A 13,677-nucleotide genomic window follows, 5' to 3' on the forward strand; every position below is an offset into this window, starting at 1 on the left:
GCAAGTTATGAAGAGCCCAGTTTCCACCACAGGAACTTTACCCAGAGACAAGGAACTGAGTGCATTTCCATCACATTGACACGGGTCTAAATTCACTTCTTGGAAACTGTAAACCATTTTCCACAGCAGGCTGTTTTTAGTGGAGCCCAACCTATCAGGAACCAGATTTTCCTGACCATTTGTGAGATGGATGTCTAAGTTGTAATTTGGGATAATGTTGGTGCAGCACACTAATCTCTGTTAAACAACAACAGGTTGCAAAGAGGAGCTAACATACTGTATTTTGCACCCCCGTTCACAACTTTATATTTTAATTCCAAGGAGCCAGACTTTCTTTATTTCTTAAACTGGTCTTGAACAATAGTTTTTCAGCTTTCTGAAGATCTTTACTTTAGACATTGTCTACTTTTTCACTCATTTTCACTCAACTCCTTGTACCTGACCATTTTCAGAGGATTTCAGAGGATTGAATCAGTTTTGTGTCCACACATAAACATCACAAAAAATGTCTAATTGGACAAGTGGCCTACAAAAGAAGACGCATCAAGTTTAAAAACTACCTACTACAGATCAACAATATCTGAAAGCCATCTTCTGGAGAAATAGCAGCAAATCTAGCTACTGATCCATCTACTGTTCAATAGAGACTCATCAGAAATCAATCATCAATGACAGGGTGGCTTTCAAGAAGTCATTTTTCAGGAAAGGAAACGGAGAAAAGCCGGAGGTATCCCAAATGACATAAGAACTAGACTTAAAATCAGTGGAGTGAGATTTGGTCAGGAGAGAGGTACAACAGTGACCGTCTACAGGCGTCTGTAAACACGGTGGAGGCTCTGTCACGTTTGAGGCTGAATGTCAGCCAGTGATGTTGGAGATCTTTTCAAAATTAAAGGAATTGTGAACACAGAAAAGTCAGATTCTGAACCAACATGTGCTGAAAGCTGGCTGATTGATCCCAAACACACTAACAGAAAAAAACTTCCCCAGAGCCCGGACATTAACATTATTGTGTTGAATCATCCTGACAGAAGATAAAGAATTCAAAGAAGAGATTTCAAGAAACCCGGAGAACTATTCCTGAAGACTACTAACAGAAATTACAAGAGCTGCCCAAGAGAGTTCACAGCGTGCAGCACTCATTTAATATTTTCCAAGGAAATGTGAAGAAAAAGAGGTGTGTGCAGCACTGTACAAATCAAAATACTGCACAGTGCAATGCTAGGGTCTCTTCGTTAATGGTGCTATATTTGTTCTGAAAGAAAAGCAGAAAGGTAAACGGTCTTCCTGGATCAGAAGACAAACAGCAGAAAGAATGGGTGAGCAACATGAGACAGATTTCCCAGTTTGGAAGGCCTGCTAACATCTGGAGTGCTGCTTCAACTCCTTGGTAGGGCTGTCGAGATCAGTCAAGGGAGACATGGTGGTGGAGTTATGGCAACATGTTCAAGCTAACTAACTAACCCTAACTCATGTGGCGCATCCCCTTACTAAGATCAAGCTGTGTTCAGATCCTGGACCGGGCTCTGTCACTATTACGACTGGCTCAGGTGTGGAGTATAACAACGGAATGAGAAGGATGTACCAAGCATTTTAAGAAAGTGCTTGGTATAAGAACTGATTAGAGACCTCACATCTGCACTGAAATCCTGTTTCCTGGGACTGTTTACCCCCCACCACCACCAGAATGCTAGGTGAGCAGTAATTTACTGTATATGAGCTGCTTCTGATAGGCACTTGGAATCACAAACATTATCTTGAGTGGTTGTGATCACCTCCTCCTTAGTACTAAGATAGCTATGGGCTTTTTGGCCACAGGTCCACTCAACATGGGCCAGATGTCAGGTGTGTTGTAGCAGCCACATCTGGGCTGCAGAACAATTTTCTAATGTAACAGATTTATAAGTGCCAGAAGTGGCTAACATCAGTCTGCATTCTTCTATTCATCAAAACGTGCTGCTTTCATTTCCTAGAGTGTGAATTGACCACCGATAGTTGGCGAAGATTCTGGTTTTTCATGCTAATGCAACCATGAACTGCTAGCCTCGTGAACTCTTGAGGCCATTCGCCAGACGTCTTATCCTTCAGCGGACTATTTTCACATACATCACAGGTACAGCACGACGCCCCACCGCTAATAACATGGTGTGTCCTCTTTGGAGATTCCTTATGATTCACTACAGTGAACAATAATAGCAGGTCTGCGATTGGACACAAACTACAGCTTCATCCATGACAGCGTACTAAATAAGTCTCCTTCATATCCCTACTTACTATGTCACTGATCTACATAAAATACATCATAAAATACAAACATGTACTGCTTTCTCTACTTCTTCTACACATCCTGCACTTTTCAAAAACACGCCAACAATTTCCACTCAGAGGTCAGATGTAGGATGACTCAACAAGTTCTCATACGAGTACGCCAAATGTGCCTTAATCCAGATTCAAGCAGAAATGACTAGAATGGCGCAAGACTTTCATAAAATAGAGGTTATTTAGCAAAAACCTTGCTGTCCTCAGGAGGAATCTGGGGGCTGAAGCCACCGGAGCGTGAGCTTTAAATTTAGCAGAGAGAGGAGAACAGCTACAGTATAATCAGCAGGAGAAGGGAATAAGTTGAACCTTGACCTCGGCTCTCTTTATAGATGACAGTGACGACCTTGAGAGGGTGAGAAAGGAGATTGATGATGGCCATTTTGCTTAACGAGCTCACCAAGGACCGCCTCACCCTCTGAAGGGAGGACAATCGTCTCCGCTCAAGGTAAGAGACAAATGTCACCTTTCTCCACATCACTTATAGCAGCACCGAACGTCTCATTTCAGTCCATTTACTTTTAAAAATAGCAACAGAGAAGCTGATGGTGAGACTACAAGGTTGCCTAAGGATGCATTACACCCACAGACTGTATATGAAAGATGGCTGTAGTCAAATTCCCATTTTTAGCATGCTGGATGCTGCAGTGTTGCACGCTTCATTAGACAGTTTGTTGGATAAAAACAGTCTAATTGCTAGCCTCGTTAGAGAACATATTTCTGATATAACTAACCCGACAGGAAGCCACATTCCTGCAAAATGATTCAAAAGGCACCAACAGCACAAACACAGTCCACAGATCTGGTTCGGTGACTCCAAGTAGCTGAGGTAAAACCTAGCAGACAGCTAGCAGCTACTGCCATCTGTGTCACCATTCACCTTTCGTCAATGTTTCCATGCCTCAAACTTTTAGCTTTAATTCTTTAGCTTAGATATAGAAATATTTATCCCCTCTATGGTAAAAAAGGATAAATTATTATTAAGTGTTAAGGTCCCGTTACACAGTCCTAGAGACTGGTCAGGGACCCCCTGGAAACCACCGGCCACTAGAGAAACATGTGTATCACCTGACCAGTTGCTGGAGGTTGCTGCCAGGCTCTAACATGAAATTGGTTGCAAGGAGGTATACAGTGTCATACCAACACCCTCCTTGTGATTAGTCCTTAGTCACTAGCAGGTTGTCATGGTCACACATAGTTTGCATGAAAGCTGTCGACTTGTCCATAGAGCGTATATGTGAATCACACAGATACCTGCTAATGGACAATTAAAATAGTAGAATTTCACTCATCAAAACAGGATCACAGACTTCTTGGACAGTCTGCACTGCACAAAAAGCCATTTTACTTGTCATGTTAATAAATATCTAAAAGGCACCAACATCACAAACCCTCTTCAGTAACTCCAAAAAGCAGAGTTGAAGTGTAGAAGATGGCCCCCAGCTGTCTGTGTCAACAACATCTACGCATGGGTTCATTGTGGTCTTAAATAGGTGAGATACAGCTGTCACAAAGTGGCAACTCAGAGCTGCTGTAAAGGAGGATTTTAACATGTGGGGTCTATGGGGACTGACCCACTGTTAGAGTCGGCCTCAAGTGGCCATTAGAGGAACTGCAGTTTTTCAGCTACTTTAGTTTCTCCAATCAGTTTAATGTGATGCCGAAAAACTAATTACAAGTGGCTGATTTCTAGCCTTGCAAAAGTGACTTGAAACTTCACAAACGAAGCATCCTCACATGTTCGACGATGACGGGACAAAAAGGTTGCCGTGGAAACAGGGTTTTTTTTTTCTGCCTTTTAAAATCTGCCAGGAAAAAAAAATGTGAGGGGAAAAAGAAGGGAAAGAATGACAGAGAGTCGGTGTGAGACAGAGAGGGGAAGCTAGGTGCAGGGAGTGAGAATGAAATCTGCAGGATCCTAAAAAAATGTGACGAAGGCTGAGTGTGAAAACCGCTGAGGCAGCCAGAATGTCACCGCCTGCTGCTGCGTGCGCTCGTGGGAAATCATCTGACCTCACAATTTGGGTTACCCCACATTAGGAAGTCAAAATGTGGGGGTGGGCAGAAGGGACAGGGAGTGGTGAGGATGGTTTGGTCTCCCTCTCTTTGTTCTGGGGAAGAAGAAAGTGGGGAGAGAGGGAGGGGGGAGCGCACTTGGGTGTCCTCTTTCATCTTGTCTTACCTGGAGGAGTGCAGTTCTTTGTTCCTTTTTGTAAATCTGTCTCCTCGCTGCTGTTGTTGTCCGTGTCCTGCAGCAGCCTCCTTCCGATCCACCTCTCCTGGTCCTCGCTGCTGTGGCTGGAGACATCAAAACCTGAATGGAGACAAAAGAGAGTGATGGGAGGGTTCAGTGCAACATCCAGATACAAATTACTGAACTTTTGTCACTAAGGAAATTTAGCTGCTTCTAAAAAACCTTGAAGTTCATTGTATAATATACTGTCTAAGGTTGCTCCTCGTGCTAGTCAGACTCCAAGATGTCCATTTGACACATATTAGAAGGTGCTACAATGCAAAAATGACATACAGGGGCAGGCAGCTGCATGCAAAAACATAAGACAGGCTTGAACATATACTGGACATGGCTGGAGGAAAAAAACGGCATAAAGTGTTGATTTTGCAAAGTGAGCTCTTATAGTTTTGAAACAAGTGCACCAAAGCATCTTCATGCAGGCCATGTTGACAAATTTTAGCTTAGTGTAAAATATTTTTTTGTTACTTTTACTGTTTTCTTACATTTCATTTAACTTTTATTTCAGGTAATTAAAAAGATTCTCTCACGTTTAGCTTTAGTTTTCTAGTTTCATGTTAATTAACTATTATAACCTTGGTGTGGAGTCTGCATGGTCTCCACAGTCCACAGACACGCTTCCTGGTTAACTGATAATGCAAATTTGGATATAGGAGTCAATGGGAGATCGTGTTGTTGTCGTGTCTGTCTCCAGTCTGTATCCTCTCTGTACCCACTTTCACTCCATTTCCAACCCATTAGCCTGGTGCTGGGAGTGAAAGTGAGGTATAAGCAGTCTTGGGTGTAACATTTCCCAAACTGTAATCACATTAAGTCTAACACATCTAGGTTCTAAATTCAAGAACCACACTGAAGTTCCAAGTCCAACACTTACATGCATTCTTTAATTATTTGCACAATAGGTGGATGGAACAAAAAAATAAAATAAAAGCTCAGTGTGGAAGAAACAAACATACAAAACTAGATTTTCAGCATCACTCGGAGACAGGATGTTTCTAATTTTAGCAATGTTGAGCAGATGGAAGAAAGCGGTCCTACATATTTGTTTAATGCGTGTGTTGATGGACATATCCTGGACTCCAAGATTCCTCACAGTGTTACTGGAGGCCAAGGTAATGCCATCCAGACACCATGTTTGTACGATTTTAAAAGCCAAATACAAAAATCTCAGTTTGTCTGAATTTAGAAATAGAAAAGTAGAGGAAAATTGGAAAAATAGGAATTAGAGGCCTCTGTGACTCGTAAGACGTGCAGCTTTTTTCCCCCAAATAACATTACCCAAGGGAAGCATGTTTAATGTAAACAGCAGTGGTCCCAGCACTGAACCCTGTGGAACTCCAAGGCTAACCTTTGTGTGAAGAAGACTCCCTCTATCCCTGTATCCAGTTGAATCTATCAGGACACAATTCATTATTATACCAGTAAATGTACATTAAGGTTCCTTATTTTATGAGTATTTCTTTCATTACAACTGATAACTGGCTTTAGAATTTGATTGGCATGTTAAATCACTGGAAAATATACAAAACTTTTATTTTTTCTTCCCATTTTTCCTTTAAAAGCGTCATCACTCGAGCTGAATGGATTCCATTTTATAACTGTTATCCCATCATCGGACATTGCTCCGGGAGGCTTCTCTCCTGTCAGGAATCTTTTACTTGTCCATAAAGATGCAGATCAAAGGATTGAGCATGTCTCTGAAGTGCAGCTTCTCCTTGGTCAGGCACATGTGTTACTGGGAGTGATGGGAATAACAGCGTTACAAGTAACGGCGTTACTAATTGCGTTACTTTTTTCAGTAACGAGTAATCTAACTAATTACTATTTCTATCGTTACAACGCCCTTTTCGTTACTAACAAGAAAATGCAGTGCCGTGGCGTTACTACTTTTCAACAAACAGATGGTTGAAGCCGTCTTCAGTTTACCGCAATCACTTTCTGCCCCACGATCACTTTTTCCCACAACACCTGGAGCTCAGGGAGCAAAACAATCGCATGAGTGCTGCTGTTTGACTGACGATGAATAAAGTAGTCGTGGTAAGCCAATCACATGACCACTTCAAGATGACAAAGCAACAAGGTGATATATACCAGTTTATAAACTGTGTTGATAGGCCACGTAAAACCAAAGTCATGATAAATAATATATACGCGACGTTTTTTCCTCAATAGTTTAGTCACGTTTACTGTCTAAGGACAGCGCAGCGAGACCTCTCTGCTTATGAGCAAAAAATAAAAAAACAAAACAAAAAACAGCCTGTTGGTGTTGGTGGAAAAATGCACCATGTCGACCAATCAAAAAATGATATAGCGACATGACATTTGGTTGTTTAGGAAGAGGGGGAAGTTTTAGGAGTGATGGAGAGAGAGAGAGAGAGCAGAAAAAGAGAAAGAGAGAGAGAGAGAGAGAGAGAGAGAGAGAGCAGAAAAAGAGAGAGAGAGAGAGAGAGAGAGAGAGAGAGAGAGAGAGAGAGCAGAAAAAGAGAGAGAGCAAGTTTGGAGATGTGAGAGATTTGTGATGTTTAGCGTGTTTGGAGTGTGTAGTTAATGTGTTGTCTTGTGTAGTTAGCGTGTAGTGTTGTGGATAGTTTTGTGTTGTGTGTCAGAACAATGAGGCGACTGCTGTCTCCAGGTAGAAACAGGAGTGATACACCTGCTGCTGTCAGACCTGCAGGTATCAGGCTGTGATGTTCTCCTTTATAGTGGACAGAAATTATTTCTTTTGGAGTGGCACAAATAATTTGTGTTACTTATTTAATGCAGAACACCTGAAAAAAGAAACAAGAGGGTAAAAGGTAAATGGCTGCAAATAACTTTGTGTGCGTATGATTTTAAAATTGACAATTTATATTTGCATTTAAAGTTATAAAATATGATTCAATAAACATGTTTATGGTTGTTACAGTAAAAAATATAACTTTTTCTACTCAGATTTTATGTTTTTTGTCTGATTTTAGATCAATTGTGTTAATACAGTATGTCAAAATGAAAACATAACTTTAAATTCAGACACGTGAGGTTGTGCTGAAAAGGATGATACCAAACAAGGCAAAGGAAATAGTTTTTAAGGGTGAAATATAGAGGTACAATTCAAAAGTAGTTAAAAATGGCCAATTATACCCTGGACTCCAGAGGGTTAAACATTTTTTTAAAGTAACGCAATAGTTACAAGATTCTAAAAGTAATTAGTAACTGAGTTACTTTTCAAGTAATTAACTCATTTACTTTTTCTGAAGAAGTAACTAGTAACTATAATTAATTACTTTTTCAAAGTAACTTGCCCAACACTGGTTACTGAGGGTTTAATCCACTGCAGTATCTCCTGTTAGTCTCCCTACATACACCTTTATCACACTGACACTAATCTCTAAGTTTAATTTATCGGTAAAGAAGACTTTTCTCCACTATCCTCCATGAAATGCTGTGAAATTTGCTTGTTTTCTCCTCAGAAGTGGTTTAGAAGCAATCCTCTGAGACCTCATGGACACATCCTCCTTTCATTTTCACTGACATCATTTTGTAAAGATGGCGTGCTCACCGTTGATCATCATCCTGCTCTGGATCTAAATCCTAAAACTTTCCTCATTTCCATGTTTACATACATGGACTCGGCTGTATTCCTTTAAGCTGTTAGTTTAGCAGAGATGTATGGGCTCAAAATGTGGTCATAAATATTTTGTACTTGTAAAAAAGATTTGTATGTGTAAAAAAGATTTGTGTGTGCGTAAAAAAGATTTTTATGTGTAAAAAGAATTTGTGTGTGCGTAAAAAAGATTTGTATGTGTAAAAAAGATTTGTGTGTGGACTTAGAAAAAAAAACCCTGCAAGTTACAAGTACGGATTTTTGACCCTATTTTTCTACCCTTCATCTGATTGGTCAATGTCATGTCAATCACAAATGTAACAATCCAATCAGAGAACAGATGGGTTAGGCTGTCAGAGGGGCGCTTTTTTGAACTGCAGGTCCTTGAAGGGTGATACCGTTTGAAGCTGGAGGATCGCTATATAAATATCCGATAGCAGCTAGGTCCCCTAACTTTCAGTAGCTGTTGAAAGGAAAAAGTTGTGGTATATCAGTGGTTAGAAATAACATTATTACTTTAGGATTAGTTTAACACAAAGTCAGGGCTGACCCAGGACCATTACTGTGAGTCACAGTGCGCAGCATAAAAGTCCTTTCACATCGGATGCAGGATACGCTGCTAATGCTAACTGCTAACTAAAAGCAAAGGATCCAGAATTTGTTACGCTGGCTGCTGGGCTCTGTGGGTTTTTGCAGCAGCTCTACCTGTACTAGATGCACCTGCTCCTTGTCTTTTCTATCTCTGACTTTGTGTCCTCTACAAGAGTTTGTTTTTTTTGCTAGTTCTTCAAATGTTCAATAAAAACATGTATGCTAATTCATAACGAAGAAAGCTTTGTAATGAAGACTGTCATTTCCAAAACACTGCCCGCCCCCACCCCGCGGTCCGCAGCGCTGTTGAAAAGGCTGTGGAAGTCCCTGTATTAAACACGTAGACGTGTGACATAAAAATCACCAAACTCGGACGACCACAGACTGTTTTCCTTCGTGGTGATGAAGGAAAACGCTGGGTTGGCATGTAAAAGGGCATTTATTCCCTTCAAAGACCTGCAGTTCAAAAAAAGCGCCCCTCGACAGCCAAACCCATCTGTTCTCTGATTGGATTGTTACATTTGTGATTGACATGACATTGACCAATCAGATGAAGGGAAGAAAAATAGGGTCAAAAATCCATACTTGTAACTTGCAGGGGTTTTTTTTCTAAGTCCACACACAAATCTTTTTTACGCACACACAAATCTTTTTTACACATACAAATCTTTTTTACGCACACACAAATCTTTTTTACACATACAAATCTTTTTTACGCACACACAAATCTTTTTTACACATACAAATCTTTTTTACAAGTACAAAATATTTATGACCACATTTTGAGCCCATAGAGATGTTGCAGATAGCAAAGTGCATGTCAAGCATTTTGATTTATTTTTAATGCCCTGTTCTGCATTCTTTGCCACATTAAAGTTTGATTCTTTATGTAATGTTAGGATAGCCAACAGCTGGAGCAGAGCTCCACAGATGTGTCAATTTGGTGCTTCCTCCTTCTCCTCCACCTCTACCCTTTATCTCCCACAATTCATACATTGAAGGGGAATTTCATGATTTTCCAAAACTAAATCCTCTGGGCGGGTGGAGCAACAGTGCACAATGTGGGGGCTCCCACTGTGGCTACATCTGCACATTCTTCAAGAAAGCAGCAACACCAATGAATTAATTTCATACTTCACAGAGCTCAGCAGAAGCACTATGGCCTTTCTGAGGTGTGCGTGTCAGCGGTGCAATCTTCCTCCCACCCTCCGTATCTTTTACCATCTTGCACCGGGAGAAGAAGAAGAAGGAGAGGAATAAGAAGGGAAGCGCGGGAATGATTAAGGCGGTGAGTGCTCCACTTGCGGAGCCACAACACCAAGCTTAAATTGGCAGAACTTCATTAGGCGCATCATAAATAATCAACTTTAATTGATATTCCAGTGCGCTGATTAAGAGTTAACATGAACACAGCAGGACAGGGTAGATGCATTAAACGTGTCGCCTCTTGTTCTCGCAGAGCTGCTTTTGCGTGTAACACAGTGGGGAGGAAGGACCGATGATGCACAAATCACGAGCGTATGAATATTCACGAAGACCTTCTGTCCACAGAAAGTGATAAATACTTCTCACTTTAGCTGAGTCACACAGACAAAAACAGAGGAGGAACATGCAGGCATCAAGTCGAGGCGTGCAGATGTTGTGCTGCTGCAAATCATTTCAGCAAAAAGAAATCCTATCAAACCACATCAGTAATATCCAGTGAACCATATTATGTATGCAGACTGTTTATTGTGTGCAAGCTGATATTACATAAAACACCTGTAAAAGTATTGTCATGATTTGCAGAACAAAAGGAGGCGTCTCAGATTTCCCTGTTTTGAAGTGTTTCATAAGGATCTTTGTGTCTGTGAGTTAAAGCTAACTTGATATATGCGCAAGTTTCCAAAGACTTCAAGTATGATACTTCTAATGAGAATTTTACTGAAGAGACTGGGGTGGTTCAGCGCTTTGTAGCTGCAGAAGTTAAAGCAGTTTTAATCATTTTATTTCCAGGCTGTTCTTTAATTGTGAGGTTATCAAGTTTAAGATTTGGTGCCACACGTCACCAAACTGAGCCACAGAGACACTGCACACTTTTATGTAGGAAGGTGACTTTTACATATGAACGCGTCTTTCTTCCTGTGCTTTTATTTTATACGACTCTTCTTTTAACATCTCCACCGCAGAGTCTGTAATAAGGAATGGCTGGCTGATTGATAACCATTTGCAGTAACCTGGAGAGGTGCAGGCGGGCTTATATACCCTTGGGCTCGCTGCCCTCATTTCCCTGTCTGCAGCTGAAACACCTGAACACGCAGGATCCTCTGCATTCCTCAGCCATGAATAGTTTCCCATAGTTGAAGCTCACACGAGTGCGCATTATACGGCACTGTACCGCATGGGTGATGACGTTTGGGTACAGTTGCTAAGTTAGAGGAATATTAACAACATGGAGCAATTCGACATTTGAACATTACAGTTATTTCTACTTCTCTGTTTCTTGTATCATTATTACAGTTATTAGCAGGTTTCACTTCTCTACTCATTCACCCCTCGTTTCCTGATTGTTGACCAAATGGAATGCAGCCAGCAATAAAGTGTCTGTTTTGTAAAAAAAACACACACAATATTTACAACACTGTACATTTCTACAGTTTCCGCGATGCCGTGTTTAAATTCTGTGTTAGATGGAGAAAGGGGGAGGAAATAAAAGGCAAACACGTGGAGGAAGTAAAAGAGAAGGCTGTATCGCTGAGGGTGAATTCAGCAAACGCTGATTTCTCACCTGAATTTTCCGCTAAGGAGGAAAACCCTTTAACGACCAGGAGCAAACCGCCGAACAAGCAGATCTGGATTAAAACCAGCTCCTTTCGCCGTTTCCGCCGCGCTTTCACCTTCTTCTGATTCGGCATCACTTGCTTCGCCCGATTCCGGAGTCGGATACCCGGCAGAGACGTCCCCGCTTCCGCTGCTGCCACATCCATGCGCATCCAAGAAGTACCAAAAAGAAGCGAAAAGGAAAAGAAGAAAACCCAACGACCTCCTTTAATTCCCGGGGAACTGACTTCTCTCCCGGAGACGGGTAAAGAAGTGAGAGAGGAAGCGGGCAGAAAGTTAAGACTGGCACCGCTAATGGGATGCTGAGAAAAAGAAAAAGAAAGGAAAGAAAGAAACGGACCAAAAGGCTTCGAGCTGCTGCTTAGAAAAGCCGGTCTGTCTTCTTATGTCATGTTGGAATGTGGTTTTGGAAGTGGTAATGCTGAGGAAGGCTGCACAGGATCTCCATGGATGCGTCCGTCTGCTGAGAGGAGGAGGAGGAAGAGGAGGGGGGCGCAGTGACGGCACTGACACTCGGTCCAAAATCAGCTTTTATCCTGATTCTGTGAAAAACATACGAAAAATAAAAATTAACCTTTTTTATGAGCACAGGCTCGATATTTGTGAGTAAACTGGAACCTTAACGCATTCTTTTTGTTTCAAATGTGTTCAGTATCAAAGATGTCACAGTTACCATGAATTCAGCAGCTGACATCAGGACATCCGGACACGCCCACTATAAAAGTTACGCCCACGAGATAGATGCACATCTGTCCAGGAGCCGACACACACTGCAGGTGTGTATCCTGCAGTCTGAACTAATGATCTAAGTGGAAAACAGGCAGTGGCCACCAAGGCTGCAGGTCCTCTGATGGCCACATGAGGCCGGCTGAAAGTGAGTGGGTCCCCACAGACTCGCGTGTTAATTCTCCAACTTTACCACAGAATTTATCACCTGTTTTAAAGGTGTGGGTTTTTTTTTTGTATCTATAGTAACTCTACAGGGATTCATATTTTATACCTCACCCCTGGATACAAGGGTGCTAGCTAACGATGAGCCAAAAGCTACAACACAGCACACATTCAGTTTGGCTCCTCCCCCCTGCAACCCAACTGTCTTCTGATTGACTGCCCCTCATAAAAAGAAGACAGCGCAAAATTGACCCAAATTTCATCCTCTGAGCCACACAGTTTTTAACTTTGGACGTGTTTACCATGTTTACCATGTACAGATACAGTACATACATGTACAGTGTTGTAACAGTGAATATGTGACAGAAACAAGGAAAGGCAAATCCATCTTTTATTAGAAACCTTTATTAAAGTGTGAATAAAAGAGCAACCATGCACTGTATTTGTGTGTTTGTGTCTCCTGATAAGCTGCAGATGTTTGATGGGTTCAGTTGTGTCGTTGACTGCCCTCTCCTGGGATTGTGTTTTAATAAGACCACATTAAACAGCTTATACTCACAGAAAATTGAACAATAATAGTAGTATAGAGTTCTTAAGTTGTAGTTTTCACTTAAACCACTCACTCACACAGAGCCGAACACTTTGACTACGCCTTCAAGGCTTCTGTAAATAATACCGGTATTAATCTTACTTTAAAATATGATGATATTATGGTCAAAACTAAACATCGGCCCCTGTGAACATGGATTTGAAAAGAATAAAAAAACCCCAGTTTGGTTCTCTTCACATATCTGGTCTTTTACTACACATCTATCAGATCCGGGGCAGATTAGATGTGCTGTATTTTCTTTGGTTATACAACAGTCGTTAGGTCATGTGGATTGATTTCTCCGGTGCTGCTTGTACATGTTGCCTACTTGTTCGCTGCAGATAGTTCTGTGTCCACAGAGATGATACGGACCACCGATTCCAGCATGTCTCTGCCATTTCTGATGGTTTTTTAATGCAGTACTCTTTGAGTGAAGCTGAATTTCGGGATAATGGATAATACTTGATCCCGGCCAAGTGGGTTGCTTGATTGTGGGGCCTGAGGTTTCATATAAATAGCACTGGAAACTTTCCAGCAAGAATGGAAAAAAGTGGTCAGGGCTCTAGGCAACTGGTTTCATTGTGCCTTATTAACCCTTTAGAGCAAAGAGCCCAGAGTGATCTAAAGGCAACC

General features: G+C 41.4%; 1 protein-coding gene across 1 annotated transcript in view; it reads right to left on the minus strand.

Annotated features, from left to right (window-relative positions):
* LOC146708532 (sodium/potassium/calcium exchanger 3-like) overlaps positions 1-12,218 on the minus strand; it is a 63,755-nt gene extending 51,537 nt beyond the window's left edge. The window contains exons 1-2 of the mRNA XM_085460483.1: positions 11,512-12,218; positions 4,502-4,633 (exon numbers count right to left, since the gene is read on the minus strand). Coding sequence (XP_085316609.1) covers positions 4,502-4,633; positions 11,512-11,716 — 337 coding nt within the window. The 5' untranslated portion in view covers positions 11,717-12,218. The remainder of the gene's footprint in view (positions 1-4,501; positions 4,634-11,511) is intronic.
* Positions 12,219-13,677: the final 1,459 nt, after the last annotated feature.

Source organism: Copadichromis virginalis, linkage group LG6 (assembly GCF_057382275.1).
Source record: "Copadichromis virginalis isolate Kocher_CV1m ecotype Utaka linkage group LG6, C_Virginalis_male_GT1.1, whole genome shotgun sequence".
Classification (NCBI taxonomy): Eukaryota; Metazoa; Chordata; class Actinopteri; order Cichliformes; family Cichlidae; genus Copadichromis; species Copadichromis virginalis.